This window comes from Hemitrygon akajei, chromosome 8 (genome assembly GCF_048418815.1).
Source record: "Hemitrygon akajei chromosome 8, sHemAka1.3, whole genome shotgun sequence".
In the NCBI taxonomy this organism is placed as follows: Eukaryota; Metazoa; Chordata; class Chondrichthyes; order Myliobatiformes; family Dasyatidae; genus Hemitrygon; species Hemitrygon akajei.
Genome location: NC_133131.1, coordinates 117,431,032 through 117,454,954, shown reverse-complemented (window position 1 = coordinate 117,454,954; position 23,923 = coordinate 117,431,032). Strand labels below are relative to the sequence as shown.

General features: G+C 41.4%; 1 protein-coding gene across 1 annotated transcript in view; it reads right to left on the bottom strand.

Moving 5' to 3' along the window:
* The window catches only part of kcnh8 (potassium voltage-gated channel, subfamily H (eag-related), member 8), a 452,674-nt gene that overhangs the window by 202,908 nt on the left and 225,843 nt on the right, over positions 1-23,923 (bottom strand). The window contains exon 3 of the mRNA XM_073054437.1: positions 1,217-1,348. Coding sequence (XP_072910538.1) covers positions 1,217-1,348 — 132 coding nt within the window. The remainder of the gene's footprint in view (positions 1-1,216; positions 1,349-23,923) is intronic.

Sequence of the window (23,923 nt, the reverse complement as noted above, 5' to 3'; positions counted from 1 at the left end):
GTTTGTGAATGGTACAAAGATAGGAGGAGGTGTAGGTAAGTGTGAGGAAGTCTGCAAAAGGACATTAGGAGAATGGGGAAAGAAGTGAAAGATGGAATATAGTGTTGGGAAGTGTATGGTCATGCATTTTGGTAGAAGGAATAAAGAAGCAAACTATTTTCTAAATGGAGAGTAAATTCTGAAATCAGAGGTGCAAAGGGATTTGGAAGTCATGGTGTAGGGATCCCTAAAGGTTAACTTGCAGGTTGAGTGGTAATAAGGAAGACAAAATGCAATGTGAGTATTCTAGAATATGATAGTAAGGATGTAATTCTGAGGTTCAATAAAGCATAGGACAGAGCATATTTGGAGTATTGTAAGCAGATTTGGCCCCCTATCTAAGAAAGAATGTGCTGGCATTGAAGAGGGTCCAGAGAAGTACCAAGGGAATGAAAGGGTTAATGCATGGGGAACATTTGATGGCTCTGGGCCCATACTCGCTGGAGTTTAGAAGAATAGGGGTGGGGAGGGGGAATCTCATTGAAACCTTCTGAATAATGAAAGGCCTAGGAAGACAGGAAGTGGGGAGGATGATTCTAACAGTGTGAGAGTCCAGGACCAAAGGACAGCATCTCAGAATAGAAGATAGATAAATAGAGACTGAATTAAAAGCTTATTTGATAGATTAGTCATGCTGAAAGGAAGAATGAACTCTGACATAGATCTATTTTGTTTAATATCCATTGTCACTGCTCCAGATTCAATGTGCTGTTTGTTGATTTGTATTTTATTAAATAAAAAGCAATTACAATAGTATCAATACACAATATATACAACCCAAAGGACACAAGAAATAGGTCTGTGTATTGAGCCAAAATATTAAATTTAACCAGTATCAAAAATGAAGCTTGCAAATAATTAACATAGAATTTTGAAACAAAATCAAATTACATTTGGGTTAGATTAGTACATTGAAAATATTTTATATGTAGACAACAGGATTTGAAGGATTGAAATAAAATTAACTTAGACTTAACATAATTTCTGTGCTTAATATGTGACAAATTACTTTTTCAGAAAATAAACAGCAATAACAAATATCATACAATGTAATTTTCTTTCTTTGTGTAAAAGAAAACATTCTTACTACTCTTAACAAGGAATCTATAGTGATAAAAAGAACTACATCCTGATGGTCTTCAATAACTAAGGTAAAGATATATGATGAAACACTGACCTTCCTTTTTATCCTCCGGGGCAATTTTCACTTTGGTAACAGTTATGTCTTTGAAGGATGCCAAAAAAAGAACTACATCTCCTTTCTCATTTTTAATTGGTACAACGTCAAGTAGGCACCAGAATGAATTCCCTGCAAAGATTAATCAGAAATTTTGCCATTATGTGCACTATTCTGTAATACATTTACACTTCATCATTACAGCAATTTTAAAGATATTGCACAGGACAAGCTAACATTTACCAACATTCTGGAAAAGGACATTTTATTTTAGCTAACATTTAGCTCGGGGAACTCCTAGTATGTACTTTTTGTTTCAAAGCCTATTGAATCTTTACTCCTCTGTCAGATTAACAACCCTGGCCTTCAGTGAAAGTAAGCAAAGCAGGTGCCCAATGTTCTAATACCAGATGTTTGGCCAATTGGCTGATTCACTCTTCTTGTCTCAGAGCTCCAATTGCCCATTTGGTTTCAAACATTATGTGCAATTACAGTAGCATGATGTAACATCTATTCACATAGGTCAGAGCACACTAGTAACAGGACACATAGCATAGATACTTCCCATGGTCTGGCCTGGACACACCATAACTCAGGGAGTGCACCCTCTGAATCAATTCGATGCATTACATCATTATACTTCCACTCTGCTTCAAATAATTGTAAGAGCAGAACTTAAGGAACAGATAAACTTTCAGAATTTAGCTTGGATAGGAATAGGAATTATCAAAATTGTTTTGAAGTAGCTTGGTTTATAGCAGAATGAGGTAGTGAAGGCTGAGCAAGAAAAGAAATCTAGATTACAGAATGTTTATTTGAAAAGGTTGACTCAATTTGGCATCTATCTTCAGTTAGAAAAATAATTGGGAATGTAAGTTATGTCTTGCAAGCATCACATTTTCAAGAAGGCAGAAAACATTTGGAAACATTTGGCTCAGCTCTGTACGTTAAGTTTGAAACTCTTTATTATCAGTAAGAACAATGGCGCTGGTGAACCTTGTAGATGTTCTGTGGGCTAAGTACAATTTAATTCTGGGCTCCATTGAGTTCCTGAAAAAGACTAGCTGATAAATATAAATAATTGCACATGGCATGTGAGAATGCTTGTCCCTCAGATATTCTTTATGTAGACAGCTTTCCTTTAGTTAACATATTTAACATAGTAAAGTATTGCACAGTCATTGATAGGCAGATATCATAAAAAATAACTGCACAAGTCACAAATAGCCTAACATATAGCAAAATGCTTGACAAAATTACAATGCTTTAAGTTCAAAGTAAATGTATTATTAAAGTGCATATATGTCCATAAGGCCATAATAAGACAACAGACATAAGAGCAGAATTAGTCTACTCTGCCATTCCATCATGGCGGATTTGTTTTATCCCTTTCAAACCCATTCTCCTGCCTTCTCCCTGTATCCTTTGACATCCTTACAGGGTATATCACCATATACCACTTTCAAATACATTTTCTTGCAGGCATTTACAATAAAAAACAGAAATACAATAGGATCAATGGAAAACTATACATAAGCAAGGGCTGATAAACAACCAATATGCAAAAGAAGTCAAACTGTGCAAATAAAAATATAAATAAGTAAATAAATAATACTGAGAACAAGAGTTGCAGAGCACTTGAAAGTGAGTCTTTGGGTTGTGGAATCAGTTCATTGTTGAGTTAAGTGAAGTTATCCACTCTGGTTCAGAATCCTAATGAGTGAAGGGTAATAACTACTCCAGAACTGGCAGCGTGGGACGTAAGGCTCCTGTACCTTCTTCCAGATGAGGTAATGAGAAGAGAATATGGCTGGACGGTGGGGGTCCTTGGTGATGGATGCTCCTTGTAGATGTGTTCAATAATGGGGAGGGCCTTGCCTGTGATGGACTAGGCTGTGTCCACCAGTTTTTGTTGGCTTATCAATTATGTGCATCAGTTCATCCATACAGGCTGCGATGCAACCAGTCAGGATACTCTCCATTGTGCACCTATAAAAGTTTGCCAAAGTTTCAGATGACATGCCAAATATGTGCAAACTTCTAAGAAAGTAGATCTGCTGCTGTGCCTTTTTTGTGATGTACTAGCCGCAGGACAGATCCAGAAATATAAAGTTACTGACTCTCTCCACCAATGTTTTAATAAGTATCTTATGGAATGTAAGAAATTGAAATACAAAGAGGCTACCTGACTGCTCAAACCAGCTTCAGCAATCAATAACAGTACAGCTGATGCTGCATCTCAGATCCACTCTTTAAATGATAAACATAAGAGATTCTGCAGATGCTGGAAATCCAGAGCAACACATACAAAGTGTGGAGGAACTCAGCAAGTCAGGCAGCACTTAGGGAAATGAGTAAGCAGTCGATGTTTCAGGTCGAGACCCTTTGTCAGGACTGGAAAGGAAGAAGCCAAAATAAGAAGTTGGGAAGAGGAGAAGGTGAAAGGTCCAGCCAGGTGGATGGGACAGGTGAGATGAAATGAGGTTGGAAGTGATAGATGGGAAAGGCAAAGGGCTGAAGAAGAAGGAATCTGATAGGAGAGGAGCCTGGATCATGGGAATAAGGAAAGGAGGAGGGGCACCGGGGGAGGTGATAGACAGATAGGAGATGTGAAGAGGTAGCAGGTGAGGCAGAGTGGGGAATGGAAGAAGAGGAAAGGAAGAAGGGAAAATTCCCAAAAGCTAGAGAAATTGATGTTCATGCCATCAGGCTGGAGGCTACCCAGATGGAATATGAGATGTTGCTCCTCCAACCTGAGAATGGCCTCTTCATGGCTGTAGAGGAGGCCATGGACTGACATGTTGGAATAGGAATGGATGACCACTTGAAAATCCTGCTTATTGCGGAAGTTAGCTCCAGTCCCTAAATCAGCCACCCCTACCTCCAGGCTGAGACCTTTCTCACTCCCAATGGGTGCCAGGGCTCCCCTTCCCTCACCACTACTCCCCACTAAGCCTGGGTCTCTCAGGATACCCTGTCACATATTCACTCCTGGTAGCCTCTATCTCTGCCCCATCCCATATTCCCTGAACAACCCAACCCTTCCCTCTCCTTCGATGACTCCAACTCTCTTGCCTCCGATCTCAGCTCTAATCCCTACCATGTCTTCCCCATTCCCTCTACCTTCCCCTCTCTGAGACAGAATGTTCTGTCCTCAGCAGGGACCTTACCTTTGACCCCTTTGCCCACACCTCAATGAGACCCACGCCTGCCACGTCGCCAAGCTCTTCTTCTGTTGGCTCTGTCTCTGAGCCTACTTCTTTGACAAAGATTACTCACCCCACATCAATGACCCCTTTTCCTGATTGTCCTCTGTTTCGTGGACACCCTGCTGTGATTTTCTGCAAATGAGACATCAACTGTCCGGATTTAATCACTCCTCTCCCCTATTCAAACCTTACTCCCTCTGAACACATTGCTCTCCATTCTCTCTGCTCCAATCCAACCTCAGCATTAAACCCTGAATACAAAGGGGGTGCTGTTGTATTTTGGTGGACTGACCTCTACTTTGGTAAGGCCAGGAGGTAATTCTGAGACACCTCACCTTACTTACCCCTTAATAAGAACCCCATTCAGAACCATCAGGCCATTGTCGCCCTGCACCACTGCCAACCTCATCAACTCAGAAGATTTGCCAACCAATGCTACCAATCACATTGATCTTTACCCTGCACTGCACATTTATACCTCCTACCCAAGGTTCACAAACCTGACTGTCCAGGGAGGCCCATTACGTTTGCCTGCTCCTGCACTAGTGAAATCATGTCCACATACCTTTACTCTATTTTGTTCCCCTTGGTTCAGTACTTTCCCAGCTACATCGGTGGCACTTCATATCCCCTTGATCTCTTCAACAGCTTTCAATTCCCGGGCCCTGATCTCCTCATTTCCATCTTGGACAAACAGTTCCTATACACTTCTATCCCCCATCAAAAAAGGACTTAAACCTGTCTACTTCTTTATTGAAAAGAGATCAACAGATCCAATCAGCTTCCCTCCACAACCACCCTCCTCTATTTGACAGAACTGGTTCTCACCCTCAACACCTCCCACTTTCTCCAAACTCAAGGTGTTGCCATGGGCACCCACATGGGCCACAAATATGCCTGGTTTTTCATTGGCTACATGGAACATTCCTTGTTCCAGGCTCTCTCTGGTAATGCTCCTTATCTTTCTGCACTACGTTGATGACTGCATTGGTGCTGCTTCATGCACCCATGCTAAGGCTATCAATTTAATCAACTCTGCCTTCACTTTCCACCCTGCTCTTAAATTCACTTAGCCCATTTCTGACATCTCTCTGTCCTTTCTCAATCTCTCTGTTTTCATCTCAGGGGGCAAACTTTCTATTGATAGTTTTTTAATATAAACCTAACAATCTCTCAGTTATTGTGACTATACTTCTTCCCACCATCACCTCTAAAAATGTCATTCCATATTCTCAGTTCCTTCGTCTCCACTGCATTTTTTCCCCAAGATATGGTTTTCCTTTCCAGAACATTAGAACCTCTGGAAACTCCTTCTTCAAACAATGGCGTTTCTGTTACTTCATCATCAATGCTGCAATCACCTGCATCTCCTACATTTCTCGGATGTTTGCCCTCGCCCATCTTCCCGCAGCTCTAACAGGGATAGATGTTCCTCTTGTCTACTACCTCATGTGCCTCTGCATCCAGCATATCATTCTCCACAACTTCTGCCATCTTTGATGGGATCCCACCAACAATGACATCTTCACTTTAAGCACCCCACTCTCCAGTTTTTGCAGGAATCAGTCTCTGTCTTGTTTATTTGTCCCTACCCATTTACCTCCCTCCTAGCACTTATCTCTACAAAGGAAGAAGTGAATTACTTGCCCATTCACTTCTTCCCTCTCCTCCATTCAAATGGTCTTTCTAGGTGAGACAAATCCATTAAGGTCTTCAAGTGTATCTGGTACTCCAGATGCAGCTTCCTCTACATGGATGAGACCTGACTTACACTGGGAAGCCACTTTTTCAACCAATTCCATCTCATCTCCAATAAGCAGGATTTCCCAGTAGCCAACCATTTTAATTCCAATCCCCACTGTTGGTTCATGGCCTCCTCTACTTCCACAATGAGGCCACTCTTGGGCTGGAGGAGCAACACCTCATATTCCATCTATGTAGTCTCTAATCTGATGGCATGAACATCAGTAATTTTCCCCCTCCCCCTTTTCTTTTCTTTTATTCCCTACTCTGGCTCCCCTCTTACCTCTTCTCTTTTCCTCACCTACCTACCACCTCTTCCTTCCCTTTCTCCCATGGTCCACTCTCCTCTCCTATCAAATTCCTTCCTCTCCAATCTTTATTTTTTCCACCTACCACCTTCCAGCTTCTTAGTTCATTCCTCCCTTCCCCACTCACATGGTTTGTGCATCCCAGCCCCCAGCTTCTTAGTCTGGCTTCTTCTCCCTTTCTTTCTGCTGAGCAGTGCCCACACCTCCCTGTAGTTTCTTGCAGTCATCAGCAGAGCAGTTACCATACCAAGCTTTGATGCTTTCAGATATGCTGTTTTCAATATGCTGCATTGATAAAGATTGGTGAGGGTTAAAGGGGACATGTTGATACTTTTTAGTCTCCTGGTAGAGGCACTGCTGACCTTTCTTGGCTGTTGTGTCTATGTGGTTGGACCAGCACAGACTATTGGTGAAGTTCTCAACCCTCTCAACCTCAACGTCACTAATGCTGTACAAAGGATCTGGATGCTGTTGTGCTTGAAACACAGGAATTATGCAGGGAGGTACAGTAAACTATAATGAAATCATACCCTTTATTGTGAAAGAGATGGAGGATAGGACGGTGGGAAGATCACATCAAGAAGACTACAAACAGTCTCCTTATTTAAGGATACTTCAAAATAATTGGTGCGCATTCAAAAAACTGTTCACTGTTTTGGCAGCTGGCATGAAGATTTGATCCAACAATTGAACAGTTTGTGCCAAAACTCATTGCAATTTTAAGGAAGGAGAGGATATCTAATTAAATTTGGATGATTCTGATTGGGCTCAGCAAGGGAGATGCTGAGAAAATGTTTCTTTGCTTGAAGAAATCTAGAACCAGGAGGTACACTGTATATTGAACAAAGTAAATTACCTGTTTCAGATGGAAATATGGTGGAACTTCTTCTCTCAGTGAATCATGATTCTGCAGAATTCTCTATTCTAGAAAGCTTTGAAGACTGGATCATTGAATATGTTCAAATCTGAGATACTCAGCTCTATGGTCTACAGAGGAGTCAAGAATGGGCTCGTTAATAGGCAGGTATGTGGAATAAAGGCCAAGGTCAGATCAGTCAGTATCTTGTTGAATGCAACAGCAGACTGAAGGACCACATGGCTAACTCCTACTCCTATTATTTACATGATTATGTTTTTGTGTAACTGACCTCACACATTTTGCCTTCAAGGGACTTGGCATTCACGTTACAGCTTGAAAGGAAAATCAAAACTGTTTTGCTTCAGCAGTCAGCATAACTGGAGGTTGACTGTGAAGCCCAGCTGTGAATTGTTCTGTACTTTTTAGAATCGAGATATGTACAGTGATCTAAATCAAACTGACAGCTATCGCTGGAGAGCATTCTCAGCTGATAACTACCAAGTGGATCTTCAACCTAAGGAACCAGGACCCCACAATTGAACATCAAGCCATTATCTCCCACACTGTCACTGACCTTGTTCCCTGAGGAAATATTCCCTGCATGGCTTCCCCTCTCATGGCCCTCTTATCCCTTACAGTCCACTTCCAGTTTCTCCCCAAAATCAACAAGTAGAACTGTCCTGTGAAGGCAAATGGTTTCAGCCCAATCTTAGCCCAAGGAAAATGGAACTATGTTAGTCCTATTCCTTCTCTCCTTCAACTGTCTCTTCCTACTTACATCTGTAACTCCTCTGTAATCATGCACTGCTTTGACATTTTCCTATTTTCTGCCACCATCAAGCTGTTCAATCCTTCTACCCCTGTATTCTAAACCAGGATTGTCTAAGGGCAATTTGCTTCATCCTTCAACAAATATCCAAATAGTTTTCTTTCACTACCATTCTCCATTGCCTGGCTGTATATGTCTTAACATCAGTCAAATTCTCCTTAAACTCCATGTGCTTTCTCCATAAAAAAGGTGGATCTAAGATCATCTGCATGGGCTCTACTATGCTTTGAAACTCCAGAAACTAATCAGGAAAAAAACATGGTGGCATCCGTTACTCTTGAGAGACCATGGATCTGTGCCTGGAAAATCTAGGGCACAGGCCTGGGCAAGGTTGTATGGGAGACCAGCAGTTGCCCCTCTCCACGCCACCGATGGTGTCCAAGGCAAGGGCAAGGGCCGATACAGCTTGGCACCAGTGACGTCGCAGGAGTTTCCAGAAAGAGGTTGAAGGCAACGTCGGACTGCCTTAGGGACTCCAGCTCCGGATTTGTCCTCAGGGTTTACTCCCGAAAGCCTTTCCCATGAGTGGGTATGGCCGCAAGGCAGCGGAGGTTTGAAATCAGAGTTTTCCCTCTCTTAGATGGACTGCCTTCCCAGGCTGACGAGCTCCATCTACCCGAAGCACTGGTTTTAAGGTGCCAGGACCCCCCTTCGCCCCTTCTCCTGTCAGTAGAAACAGTTCCACCGGGCTTGGAGGCTAAGCCATATGAGAAGGCCAGGAGTTGGACTTGGTTGTCAGAGGTTATTTGAGGTGCATGCTGTGAGGAGCACTTTTAGGTAGTGGGAGCTTGTCCCCACTGCCACCCTTCGGCTTGACAGCCCTAAGGTAGAAGGAGATGAGTTATACAGCACTCGTTACATGCACATGCAGGTCAACTCTTTGACTGATTATGCAGAAAGTTTGAAGTTAATAACTAGGCCATGAACTTATCAATCACCCCTGATAAATGAGTATATAAGCCGGCATTCTGAGGAAACAACATCCTCAACTGTACACTGATGTTGGCAAAATTTTTGTAGATGTTTTGACTTCAATCAAGAAGCCATTGTCAATGCACAGAGTATATACACACGCACAGTGTGTGTCTATATATATATGTGTGTGTGTGTGTGTGTGTGTGTGTGTCTATATATATATAGACACACACACACACACACACACATATATATATAGACACACACACACACACACACAATACTATATAGTACAACTACTATGTGGACATCCACAGCAAAATAAGTTTTAGGTAGTTCCATTCAGGCCTGAAGATTTAATTGCAGTGGAGGATTTCTTATTCTTGTGGGATAATACAATGTCTTTCCTGGCGGAGAGACGTGTGACTGTGAAGCAATCTCAAGGTTTGTGGCCTGCTCCGTTGTGGTTGTAGGAGTGGACTCTGAGACTACAGAAAGTGGTTCTGATAGCTTTGGACACCTTTCTCCTCTAACAATTGACTCTGCTCTCCTCAATTGATCGATGTATCATCCTTGTTCTTTGAGGAGCCTTCAATTTGTCTCAGCTGTTTGTCCTGCGTACTCTTTCTGAGATTGTGTCTGAGGAGATCTAGTTGTGAGCATAAGGGACGACCCTGGAATAGCATAGCTTGTGAGCTGTTGTTGGCGGAATGTGCTGCATTGCGAAATGTAAGAAGGAAATTGGCAAGCTTCTAATTCAGTGTTTGTGGAGTGTATTTTGCTGACATTGCTAACAGTGCGTTTTTTAGACTCTGAACAAATCTTTCTGCCAAACCGTTTGTAGCTAGGTGGTACAGTACATATGTAATATGTCTTATTCCATTCATTTTCAGGAATGACTGAAATTGTTCTGCAACAAACAGTGGTCCATTGAGGTGTCTCAACACATTAACAATGTGCAAGGCTGTAGGTGAGGCTACTGGGAACACTTCTGACCACGTTGTAGCTGTATCCACTACTACCAAGAAACCTGTGCCCATGAATGGTCTGGAATCCTCCACCAGAACAATGCAGGTTATTCCCAGGGATGGAGAGGCACTGCTCTGAGGACATGTTGACATCCATGGCAAGCTGCTCAATCTGCTGATCAATCCCAGGCTGCCAGACAAAGCTTCGAGCTAATGCTTTCACTTCGACTGTGACTCAATGACCGGCATGCAGCAGCTCCTCCCGCACTTCAGCTCTCAGTTCGGATGGTACAACAGCTCTCAATCCCCACATAAGGTAACCCCTGTCAAGAGCAAATTCACCCCAGCACTGGTAAAAATAGGGTACCTCAAACGTCTGCTGCCCATTCCAGCCATATCCAGTTGACATGAAGACCTGAGACAGTGTGGGGCCATTTCTGGATTCCTTTTGTATCATCTCTGCCATAATAGGGAGAATTTGATTTTCATTAGGGAGAATATGTCAAGAGGGGCTTCCTCTTTTGTAAAATTTTCAGGTATTTCCTTTTCCTAGGGTAAATGGGACAATCCATCAACATTTCCATGATTAGTTATCCCCTTGACCTTGATCTTGTAATACTGTCCTCTAAGAAACAGAGCCCATCTACTGCTGGTAGTGGAACACCCTTCTGTGGATTGAAAATGGACACCAGTAGTTGATAATCAGTAATGAGGGTAAACTGGTTGAATTGTTTTATACCCAACACTAGGCTCAAGGTCTGTCTGTCAATCTGTGTATATTTCTGTGCAATGATAAGGGAACATGTTGAAAAGGCTACGGAGTGTTTACTTCCATCACTCACAACAAGTGACACGACTGCACCTATACCATAAGGCAAGTTTTACTGGACAATATGAATCATGTGAGTAAAGTGACCAACGTCACCATTTCCTTTGCCTTTTGGAAAGCCACCTCACACTGCTTTGTCCATTGCCATTTCTTTCCAATCTGTAGTAATGAGTTCAAAGGTTGGAGTACAGTAGCCAGGTTTGGCAGAACCTGTTATAGTAATTGATAAATTATTAAAAGGACTGCAACTGTGACATGTTCCTTGGCCTTGGGACACCACTACTGCTTGAAAATTCTCAACACACTTGTGTAAATTCTTGTGCACCAATGGTGAGACCACAGTAAGTGATGCTAGGTTTAAAGAATTCACACTTTACATGTTGTCCTCTGAGCCCAGTCTTGACACAGTCTCAACATTTTGGAGATGATCCTCGCATCCTTGTCAGTAAAAACAATGTCATCCAGACAACACTGAGTGCCTGGGCAGCCCTGCAGCTGGTGCTCCGTAGCTTTCTGCCAGAGTGCAGGTGCAGACTCTACTCCAAAATCAGCCCATCATAACAATAAAACACTTTGTGAGTGTTTATGGTGAGAAACACTTTGGACTCAGCTAGGTCCACTTTGCTGAAGTGTTCCCATCAGAAAGGTTTGCAAAGGTATCCTCTATCCTGGGCAGAGGGTATTGATCTACCTTCAGTACTGGGTTGATGGTGACCTTAAAATCACCACAGTTTCTGACAGACCCATCCTTCTTGGTGACTAGGAACAACGGTGTTGTCCATGGGCTTAATCAAACTATATATTTACAATATTACTCAAATGTTAATGAAATAAAAAAATCTTCTACAGGCCTTAGCTATCCTTTTCTCATTATTGGATACACAAAACATTCCTTGTTTGAATTCTGTTCAGGCGCTCTCCTTTGACTCTGTGATGACATGTTACTGCTGCTTTTTACATTTGTTTAGATGCAAACATATGAGTACTTTTGTTGCTAATCTGAATCATGCTCTTAATTTCGCATTTCCCATATCTGAGTCTTCCCTTCATACCTCATCTCAAAAGGTAAAGCTTAGCCTATAAATTCTGTTATAAACCAAAAGACTCCCACAACAGGTTCCACTATCATCCACAACCTTTGTCTGATAATCATCCCCCTCCTGGTTCCATCTGCCAATCATTCATTCCCCATCAAATACCACCAATCACCTACCAGCCCCTATTCTACCACTCTCCCCACTCCTCATCCTTCATGCTGCAACAGTCTGATAATCTTTCCTCTTCTCTCTCAGTTCTGCTGGAGGCTCCTGGCATGAAACATTGATTTATATCTAATGCCTCCATAGATAATGTATTACCTGCTGATTTCCAGTGATTTATTTTAAAATGTTCTCTTCATTTCCTTACAACCTTTGGGGATTCATATCCATTCTCCTAGTTTCTCCATTTCTACTCTAATGACAGAAGGATGGTTGTAGTTGGGAGCTGAGTATCCACGGTTACACATTATATCAGAGCCATAGGAAGGTAAGCAGATGGTGTGGCATGGCTCTGCTGGTAAAGACTGGCATCACACCGTTGGAAAGATATGACATAGGATTGGAAGATGTTGAATCCTTGTGGGTTGAGTTAAGTAACTGCAAGGGTAAAATGACCTGAATAGCAGTAACATACAGGCCTCCAAACAGTAGCTATGAGTTGGATTACAGAATACAACGGGAAATAGAAAAGGCATGTCAAAAGGGCAGTGTTATGATAGTGATGGGAGATATTAACAAGCAGGTAGATTGTGAAAATCAGTTTGGTGATAGATCTCAAGAGAGTGAAATAGTTGAATACCTACAAGATGGTTTTTAGAGCAGTTTGTTGTTGAGCCTACTAGGTGATCAGCTATACTGGATTGGGTGTTATGTAGTGATCCAAAGGTGATTAGGGAGCTAAAGGTAAAGGAACTGTTAGGATGCAGTAATTAAAATATGATTAAGTTCAACTTGAAATTTGATAGGGAGAAAGTAAAGTCTGACATAGCAGTATTTCAGTGGAGTAAAGGAAATTACAGTGTTTTGAGAGTTGGCCAGAGTAAATTGGAAGGAGATGCTGGCAGGGATGATAGCAGAACAGCAATGGTGTGAGTTTCTTGGAAAGATAGGGAAGATGCAGGATAGATGTATTCAAAAACTGAATAAATACTCAAATCGCAAAATAGTTGAACTGTGGCTGACAAGGGAAGTCAAAGCTAATGTAAAAACAAAAGAGAGGGCATACAACAAAGCAAAAATTAGCCTGAAGATAGAGTATTGGGAAGTTTTTAAAAACCTACAGAGAGCAACTAAAAGAATCACTAGGAGGGAAAAGACGAAATACGAAAGCAAACTAGCAAACAATATCAAGGCCGATAGAAAAAGCTTATTCAAGTATAGAAAAAATAAAAGAGAGATGAGATTGAATATAGGACCACTAGGAAATGAGGTCAGAGAAATAATAATGGGGACAAGAAAATGGCGAATGAACTAAGTGAATATTTTGCATCGGTCTTCACTGTGGAAGGCACTAGCAATGAGCCAGGTGTGGAATGATGTGAGGGAAGAGGAGTGAGTCCAGTTACTACTACAAGGAAGAAGGTGCTCAAAAAGCTTAAAGACCTAAAGGTGCATAAGTCACCTGGACCGGTTGAAGTGTACCCTGGGACTCTGAAAGAGGTAGCGATAGAGGTTGTGGAGGCATTAATGATTTATCAAGAATCATTGGACTCTGGCATGGTTCTGGAGAACTGGAAAATTGCAAATGTCACTCTGTTCTTTAAGAAAGGATGGAGAGAGGCAGCAGAAAGGGACTTATAGACCGGTTAGCCTGACATCAGTGTTTGGGAAGATGTTGGGAGTCAATTCCTAAGCATAAGGTTTTGGAGTACCTGGTGAAACAGGACAAGATAGGACAAAGTCAGCATGGTTTTCTTAAAGGAAACATCTTGCCCGATGAACCTATTGGAATTATTTGAGGAGATTGCAAATAGGATAGATAAAGGAGACGTAGTGGATAAAGAAGATGTAGGAGACATTTGGACTTTCGGAAGGCCTTTGACAAGGGACCACACATGATGCTGCTTACCAAGTTAAGAGCCCATGGTATTACAGGACAGTTACTAGCATGGATAGAGCATTGGCTGATTGGTAGGAGGCAGTGAGTGGGAATAAAAGGAACCTTTTCTATTTGGCTGTCAGTGACTAATGGTGATCCGCAGGGGTTGGTGTTGGGACCACTTCTTTTTATGCTGTATATCAATGATTTAGATGATATTGTAGATGGCTTTGTTGCCAAGTTTGCAGATGATACGAAGACTGGGGTGGGGCTGGTAGTGTTGAGGAAACAGGTAGGATGCAGAAGAACTTAGACAGATTAGGAGGATGGGCAAGAAAGTGGCAAATGAAATACAACGTTGAAAAATGCGTGGCCATGCAGTTTGGTAGTAGAAATAAATGTGCAGACTATTTTCTAAACAGGGAGAAAAGCCAAAAATATGAGATGCAAAGGTTGAGTTGGTGATGAGGAAGGCAAATGCCATGTTAGCATTTATTTCAAGAGGTCTAGAATACAAGAACAAGGGTGTGATGCTGAGGCTTTATCAGGCGCTGGTGAGGCCTCTCCTTGAGTATTGTGAACAGTTTTGGGCTCCTCATCTGGCATTGGAGAGGGTTCACAGGAGGTTCACAAGGATGAAAGAAAGGGCAAGTATGAGGAACATTTGATGGCCTTGTGCCTGTACTTGCCAGAATTTAGAAGGATGAGAATGGATCTTATTGAAACATTTCGAATGTTGAAAGGCCTAGACAGAGGAGATGTGGAAAGGATGTTTCTCATGAAGGGGGAGTCTCGGACCAGAGGGCATAGCCTCGGGATAGAGGGGAGTCCATTCAAAACAGAGATGCGGAGAAATTTCTTTAGCCAGACCATAGTGAAATTTTGGTGTTTGTTACCACCTGCAGCAGTGAAGGCCAGGTCATTGGGTGTATTTATCGTGGGGATTGATCGGTTCTTGATCAGCCACATCATCAAAGGTTACGGCAAGAAGGCCAGGTAGTGGGGCTGAGGAAGGGAATAAAGGATCAATCATGATTGAATGGTAAAGCAGACGATGGGTCAAATGGCCTAATTCTGCTGCTATGTCTTATGGTCCTATGATCTAATGACTAGACTCTCCATACCAGTGCCATCATACATCTTCTTCCTTAACCCTGATCTTCTTTACACCATAGTGAGCAAGACAATTAAAAATGTCAAAGCACATCAGATGAAGCAGCAATCCACCTGGATTCCTCTCGTTCAATGTGCAAGAGTGTCACCTATTACTTCTATTCCCTATTTCATTCCCTCTTTGACCTCTTGTCTTTGCTCCTTCCCATTGGTCCAACAAGTCCAACACAAGCACCTCATCTTCTCTTTGGGTGCATTACTGATGATGGAAATCCAAAATAAAAACAGAAAATGCTGAAACAACTCAGTCCGATGAAGAGTCTTCAAACTAAAATATTACATATGTTTCCCTTTCAACAGATGTTGCTTGACTTGATGATTGAAATCAACATCTTCTATTTTATTGCCACTTTACTACTTCACAACCCTTCATAATTTCATCAAACAGAAGGAAACTATATTGATGTTGTCTTTGTTATTTTCTTTCACTTTATGTCACTCATATCACATTCAATATAATATTTTAAAACCAAAATATCTGTGCAAATCAATTCATTATCATACAACATCAGCTATCTTCATGTTAAATCTTGTTATGAATTAGCAAATAAACCAAGACAATTGTGGATTACAGGGGATCATTTCTATGCATTGGAGTTGAATGTAAGATAACATACAACTTTCCATTTGTCTTTAATGTTATTTTTATGCAAGAAATGCCATCAGATTACAACAGCACAAGGTACAATTAAGGTCTAAATTTAAACTAAGTATTAAGGCATCTTTTCCCTTAGAGAAATATTTCTCTTGGCATCTGTCCTGTTTGGCTTGCTGTATGATGGGGTGGTGATGGAGAAGGCTTGAAGATCTGTCAAGATGTCAGAAAAGGGAGGAGAAGGAGCGGGAGTTGTGTGAGGAGATCTATGGTTAGGAATGCTCAGTAAGTCTTCTAAGAGCAGCAAAGTTTAGATATCCAGGACGTGGTGGTCTGTGGACTTAGTCAGCTCTCCCACAGTTTGGGAAATTATAAATTGCCGTTTCGCAATAAAACATCTCTAATAAGCAATAATGTAGCCTTCTGTATTCTGCAATCAGAGACATTATCATTGTGAAATCTCTATCATCGACATCAGGTGATGGGGCAGCAATGCTTGGTGAGGTGTGTGGAGGGCAGTGGAGATGAGGTAGCTTGATGGCTAACATTGACCTGAAATTTCCATCTGAAAAAGAGTTACAGCTATTATGGTTAGAACTCACAAAGGCAAGATGTCTTTTGGCAAATTATCTGCTCCTAACTCTTCAAACCTTTTTTCTTAACCTGCAGGTATTTATATGTGATAGAATATCCTTTGTCTGAATGAATAATGATTTCAGTTTCAAATCTATTCAAGATGCATCATTCCATCCAGGATACTTGATAAGTAACACTCACTAAATGCTGGGGGAAATCAGCATGCCAGGCAGCATCTACAGAGGGGAATACACAGTCACTGTTTCTGTTTGAGACCCTTCATCAGGACTTGTTGGGCATTTCTTTTCATCGTTCTCTCTTTTTCTCACTCCTGGAAATCATAGCTGTAATGAGTACCATTAGCTAAATGTACAGTATTGCGTACTCAGGGCTCAGTTGACCGTGTTCCCTAATCTCCTGATGTTGGCCCGGTGGAAGGCAAGGTCAGCAATTACATCATAACAGTATCAACTGCGATTTTCTCCATGTTGTGCACCATACTGACTTAGAACTTTATCTATACCCCACTTGAGTGAAAATTTGTTAATAGAGTGTGCTTCCTGTTGTCATCTTCTTTTTATCATTGATATTCTCAGTGTTTACTTAAAACCATTTCATTCGTACAAGACCCATCATTCTACTCTGGAATGAGGCCCCAATCTATTCAATTGTTGATTCGTGATCTTTGGGCATATCGATTTCTACCTGGGTACCAAAGGCAATGATATGCATTAATTATAACTGTAGAAGATCTGATTGGCTCTGGATAATGTTTATTTCTGAGTTTTGATTGATATAATTGATTTATATTCATAGACTCCTATGGACATTGCACCTTATTATTTGAATGATTCATAGTATCATGGAGTCATGCAGCTGGGAATCAGACCATCTAGCCCATTATGTTCATATCTACCATCAAGTACATACTTATTCTGATCAGTTGGTAGTCTTTTGTGTCTTGGTGAAACTTTCTGAATGTTGTGAGAGGCCCTGCCTCCAGCAATCACACCAGATTCCAACTCCTTCTGGGAGATAAAATAAAACTTCTACCTCATATCCACTAAACATTTCAGCTAGAACATAAATCAATGCCTGCAAGTTTATCTACCTCTGAAAGTGTAAATAAATAAAGTTTCTGATACTGTGCTACTTAAATGAAAATTGCATTTTATTCTTTGAATGATTTATAGAGGCATACAGGCCCTTTGTCCCATCATGTGCATGCTGTTTATTTGAGATAAGGAGAATAAACCAAAAATATACAGGAAATGAGAAACTCTCAGTCAGGTATTAATAAAGAACATACACTAGTGAAATAAACTTGTGAGAAATTGATAGTGCATAACTTGGAAAACATCTTGCACACTTATTGTTCTTTTGTTTTAAAAAGATCTTAAATTAATGAATATTTAGTTACCAAATCACAGCCATCAAAACCAAGTACTAATGTTCACTACTGCCTTGAAAGATGAATAGCAAAATACATTTCTGGAAGAGGGATCTGTTCAAAATGCTCTGGAGGTCAGCCACTGAAAAAAGAAACAAATCTGTGGCAGTATGTGCCCAACATTGTTGATGAGCTGGCTGCTAGAACCTGCTGACATCATAAAACTAACCAAAGGACATCCCTAAATGAACTAAAGTGGTCAGCAAATTCTGGAAAGGCTGTTCAATCAAGCGCATATTGCAGAGTGATAACCTGACGTAATGGTATACTGACCTTTACATTCTTCATTTCTCCTGGGTGCAAATTTAAGAAAATTTTATTTTCACCACTGTATTTGATATACTTGCTAAAGGTGCTGTAGTTTTCTGTTGCTGTTTCATCACTGTGCTTAACACTTTTTGTTAACCCATCCTCTCATTCTAAGGTAATGGAACAACAGTGGCATCCATATATCTCATGCAGTGGATGTTGTACAGTAATGATTCAGGCTCTTTGAAAATATGAATCAAAAGGTGAGAGTGAGTAAATCTCAGCCTCAGATAAATCGTTATTTGGATCTGCTATCTTCAACAGTAGCAAGATTTAATGAGTTTATAATCAATTTAAGCTGGTTTCTGTTTAATATTAATGAACTCATAAGTTCATAGATTTGGATCCCAGGTTAGATAATTTTGAATTGTTTTACAAAAGCAGCACTATATTCTGCTGCCATCACGAAGTAATATCCAGCAGTGATTTCCTTTGATGACAGTAAATTTTCTTTTCAACTGGGATTGCTTGTTACAAACCACTTATCTGACAAATCACACATTCATTTTACATTTTTTTTCAAATGCCTTGAGCTTAACTAAAAAAGATTAGCTAGGTAAATATCCAGCTCAATTAAATTACATAACATTATAAAGAAAGTAGAAAATTGACAAAGCAAATCCTGATTTAACCTTAGCTTTGAATCTCTATCTGAGGTAATTAATGTTTGTGTATCTACAATTGAATAAAATGCTATTTCCTTTTCTCATTTCCTTCATTTCTACTGCATCTGTTTTTAGGATTAGGCTTTCCATTCCAGAACATTTGAGATGTCCTCCTTCTTCAAAAATGGAGTTTCCTTTCTTCTACTATCGATGCTGCCCTTACCCACACCTCCTTCATTTCCTGGAGATCCACACTCATCCTATCTTCCCGCATTAAAGGGATTTAGTTCCCTTTGCCCTCACTTATCATCTCATGAGCTTCCATATTCAGCACATCATTCGCAACAACTTTCATCATCTTTAACGGGATCCTTCCCTCCCCCACTCTCCATTTTCCACAGGGATCACTCTCTACATGACTCCCTTGCCCACTCATCCCAGCCCACTGATCTTCTTTCTGGCATTTATCCCTACAAGTGGGACAAATGCTAACCCTGCCCCTTCACCTCCTCCCTCACCACCATTTAGGGCCCCAAACAGTCTTTCCAGGTGAGGAAACATTTCACCTGCAAGTCTGCTGGGGTCATCTACTGTACCCTGTACACTTGGTGCAGCCTCCTCTATATTGATGAGATCCAACGTATAATAAGGGATTGTTTCGTCAAGTAATCTTCGCTCCATCTTCTACAGCAGGTAGGATTTCTCAATGGCCAACTATTTTAATTCTGCTCCCCATTTCCGTTCCAACATGTTGGTCCATTGCCTCCTCTACTGTCACAATGATGTCACTCTCAGGTTGGAGGAGCAATACCTCATATTTCACTTGAGTAGCTTCCAAACTGACAGCATAAACATTGATTTTTCTTACTTCCGGTGAGTTCTATCCCCTCCCCCTTCTCTCTTTATTCATTCTCCATTCTGGCTCCCGTCTTACCCATTCTTTCTTCCTCATTTGCTCATCACCTCCCCTGGTGCTGCTCCTTTCCCTTTCTCCTATGGTCCACTCTCATCTCCATAAAGCCATAAGACCATTGAGTCTGTTCCGCCATTACATCATGGCTGATCTATTTTCCTCTCATGCCAATCTTTTGCCTTCCCCACGTAGCCCTTCATGGCCAGATCAATCAAGAATCTATCAACCTCTGCCTTAAATATATATAAAGACTTGGCTCCACAGCTGCCAGAGGCAACAAACTCCACAGATTAACTACTCTCTGGCTGGGGGTTTCAATTAGTTCACCCCTCATTCTTCTGAATTCCAGTGAATGCAGGCCCAGAGCCATCAAATGTTCCTCATATGACAAACCATTTAATCCTGGATTCATTTTTGTGAACCTCCTTTGAATCCTCTCCAGTTTCAGCATCTCTGATTAGATTCTTTCTTCTCTTGCTCTTTACCTTTTCCACCAGTCTTCTCAGCTTCTCACTTCATTCCCCCTCTCTCATCCACCACCTCCCCCCACCACACATGGTTTCATCTGCTAGCTGGTGCTCCTTCCCCTCTGACCACCTGCCTTCTTTCTCCACCCTTTCCAGTTCTAAAGAAGGGTCTTGGCTTGAAATGTTGACTGTTTATTCACTTCTATACATGCTGCCTGACCTGCTGAGTTCCTCCAGCACCTTGTATGTGTTATTCAAAATTTGCAGCACCTGCAAAATCTCTTAGGTACAAGTTATTACTGAGGCCTTCAAGTTCAGGATCATCAGACCCAGAATGAGTATCAGTTGGGTGCAGGGAGAGTGCAGAGAGATGAGCCCTGTCTTATGTATTACTTTGGATTTAGATGTGGATCACGATGAATTGCATCGGGACCAACACCAGCAGGATCTATATCTGCAGTATCAGCATTTACAAAACCAATTATTTTCAGCCAGAAGTATCAGTTAGATAATCCATTGTGGTTTCTCCCTGAGATAGCCACCATTATAGAAGTCAGTATTCAGCAAATTTGATTCACTCTATATAATAGAATAGAATAGAATAGAAAATCTACCGCACAATAAAGGCTCTTCGGCCCACAAAGCTGTGCCGAACATATCCTTACCTTAGTAATTACCCAAGGTTACTCATAGCCCTCTATTTTTCCAAGCTCCATGTACCTGTCCAGGAGTCTCTTAAAAGAACCTATTGTATCTGCCTCCACCACCGTCGCCAACAGCCCATTCCACGCACTCACCATATTCCACAGAAAAAACTTACCCCTGACATTTCCTCTGTTCCTACTTCCAAGCACCTTAACACTGTGCCCTCTCGTGCTAGCTATTGCAGCCCTGGGAAAAAGCCTCTGACTATCTACATGGTCAATGTCTCTCGTTATCTTGTACACCTCTATCAGGTCACCACTCATCCTCCATCACTCCAAGGAAAAAAGGCCAAGTTCACTCAACCTATTCTTATAAGGCAAGCTCCCCAATCCTGTCAACACCTTTGTAAATCTCCTCTGCACCCTTTCTATGGCTGGGATCACTGGATGTAGCAAAGGCTACAGGATCTGACAACATCCCAGATGAGCTACTGAAAGTATTGCTCCAGAAATAAAGTGCATCTTTATGTTCCAGTTGCACTGGCATCTACATAGCCATGTGGAAAATTGTTCAGGTATGCCCTTTTCGTAGAAGGAACATCCAATCTGGATAATTATTACTTAGCACATTCTCAATCTTCAGGTATGACCAACAACTCTGTCGAGCAGCAGGAACCAACACAAACAGTGAAATTCCAGTGGTGTGATGAGAGTGACTGGCTTTGACATCAAGGTATGATTTGACTGAACAGGAACTGGTAAACAGATGGAAACAGACTTGGAGGAGAGCCACCAAATAGCCAGAGGGGCATAGCTCACAAAATGGAAGGCAATACAAATGTTCCAGAGGGCAGTGTCCTAGGCCCATACATCTTCCAGTACTTAATTCAGAAAGTCAGAAGTGGCAATGCTTACTCGCGATGGCAAGGTGATCAATTCCATTCACAACCCTTCAGCCAGTGTGTGACAAGCTCTAGGCATGGGTTAACATGTGTCAAGTAATATTCACACCTCTGAAAAGTCTGACAGTGATCATCATTAATGAGACTCTGCCATCTACATTCTTGAGGGTCATCACTGACTGGAAGCTACCATGCACAAGTCAGGAGCTTGATAGAAAACTCTCCACTTTCCTTGAAGCTCCAATATCATTCAAACAACTTCACACCATCCAAGATAAAGCAGCAAGCTTGATTACCACCTGATCTACGACCCTAGTCCACTCTCCTCTCCTAACAGATTCCCTCTTCTCCAGCCCTTTGCCTTTCCCACCCACCTGGCTCCACCTATCACTTTTAGCTAGCCTCCTTCCCTACCCCCATTTTTTTATTCTGGCATCTTCCCCTTCCTTTCCAGTCCTGATAAAGGCTTTCAGCCCCAAACGTCGACTATTTACTCATTTCCATAGATGCTGCCTGCCTTGCTGAGTTCCTCCAGCATTTTGTGCATGTTGCTTTGCATCTGCAGACTTTAGAAACATAGAAAACCTACAGCACAATACAGGTCCTTCGGTCCACAAAGCTGTGCTGAACAGGTCCTTACCTGAGAAATCACCTAGGTTTACACATAGATCTCTCTTTTTTTGAGCTCCATGTACCTGTCTGGGAGACTCTTAAAAGACCTTATTGTATCCGCCTCCACCACCGTCGCCGGCAGCCCATTCCACGCACTCACCACTCTCTGCGTAAAAAAAAATTACCCCTGACATCTCCTCTGTACCTACTTCCAAGCACCTCAAAACTGTGCCATCTTGTGCTAACCATTTCAGCCCTGGGAAAAAGCCTCCGACTATCCACATGATCAATGCCTCTTATCATCTTATACACCTCTATCAGGTCACATCTCATCCTCCGTCGCTCCAAGGAAAAAAGGTCCAGTTCATTCAACCTATTCTCATAAGGCAAGCTTCCCCAATCTTTTCTCGTATTTATGATCTACTACCCCAAGTATTCATTTCTGTTGGTGTTGTCACATTGTCACTACACTCTGGGCTATCTGTCAAATGCACAACACTTACTTGTGGGCATTGATTCACTAGCTGGATAGATAGTAAACAGGAGGTTTCCTTGCAATGTTTCACGTGATACCAAGAGGTTTCATGTAGTCTGGGGCTCACCCCTTCCTGCATGTGACCGGTGGGTTTGTCATCTTGGTTGGACAGACTGTACTTAGCTACAGTGATGGAATATTTTGTCTCTAGGCATGATATTATGATGACACCTATACTAGCCGTTTGCTTGCCAGGGCTGGGGACAGCTGCTCTAATTTAAATACCAGGTGAGAAAAACTTTGGAATGGCAATGGCTGGGAGCAATTATCTATGAGCAGCTTTTCTGCTATGAGCAAAGCATTTCTTCTCCATGGACATTCCTGGTGAAATCATCACAGGTAGCAGCAACTTTAATGCAGGTTTTTAAATAATCAGTATTTATGAACCTTGCAGTGTTCAAACTTGGTACTTTGGACAATACCAAATACTCCATCTGCTTTTCTTTGAGTTTATTTTTTTTGCTTTAAACCTGTATACCTGTTTGTATTTGCACTAATCCATATGAGCACCATAGTTAAGGTTAGACAGTTGTGGGCTGGGCTGGGTCAGTAGCAATAACTTGTGGTAATATGATGCAGAATTAAACTGAACAGAGGGAGATACTTCAAACAGTCTTTGATAAAATACTTAATGTTCGCTACTGTAGAATTTATTGTATATTTAAATTACATTGCTGAATGAGTATGTCGAGAGATCAAATAACAAATAATATAATTTTGCTAAATTACCAACCAGGAGATATATACGGTATTAATGTATTTCAGGCATGTATGCAGTAACTGTATGTAGAAAGCAAAGCATTTCATTTACTAAAACATTCCTGATAAAATCTGTTACAGACAGCTGCACTTATTCCACTGATTAATTGTGCAGCCAAATTTGCAATAAACACATTCTTTAATTTTGTACCATAATGTTACATTTTCTACCTGAATTGTACATGGCAACTGGGATATTATTTGGATGACAAGGCTGACAGCTGTCATTAACACGCCCCTTAATAACATTTTCAACTTGACCCAATGTGTGTAATATGTTTACCAGCTATATGCTGTAGAAGGGTCTCGGCCCGAAACGTCGACAGTGCTTCTCCTTATAGATGCTGCCTGGCCTGCTGTGTTCCACCAGCATTTTGTGTGTGTTGTTTGAATTTCCAGCATCTGCAGATTTCCTCGGGTTTAGTTTCT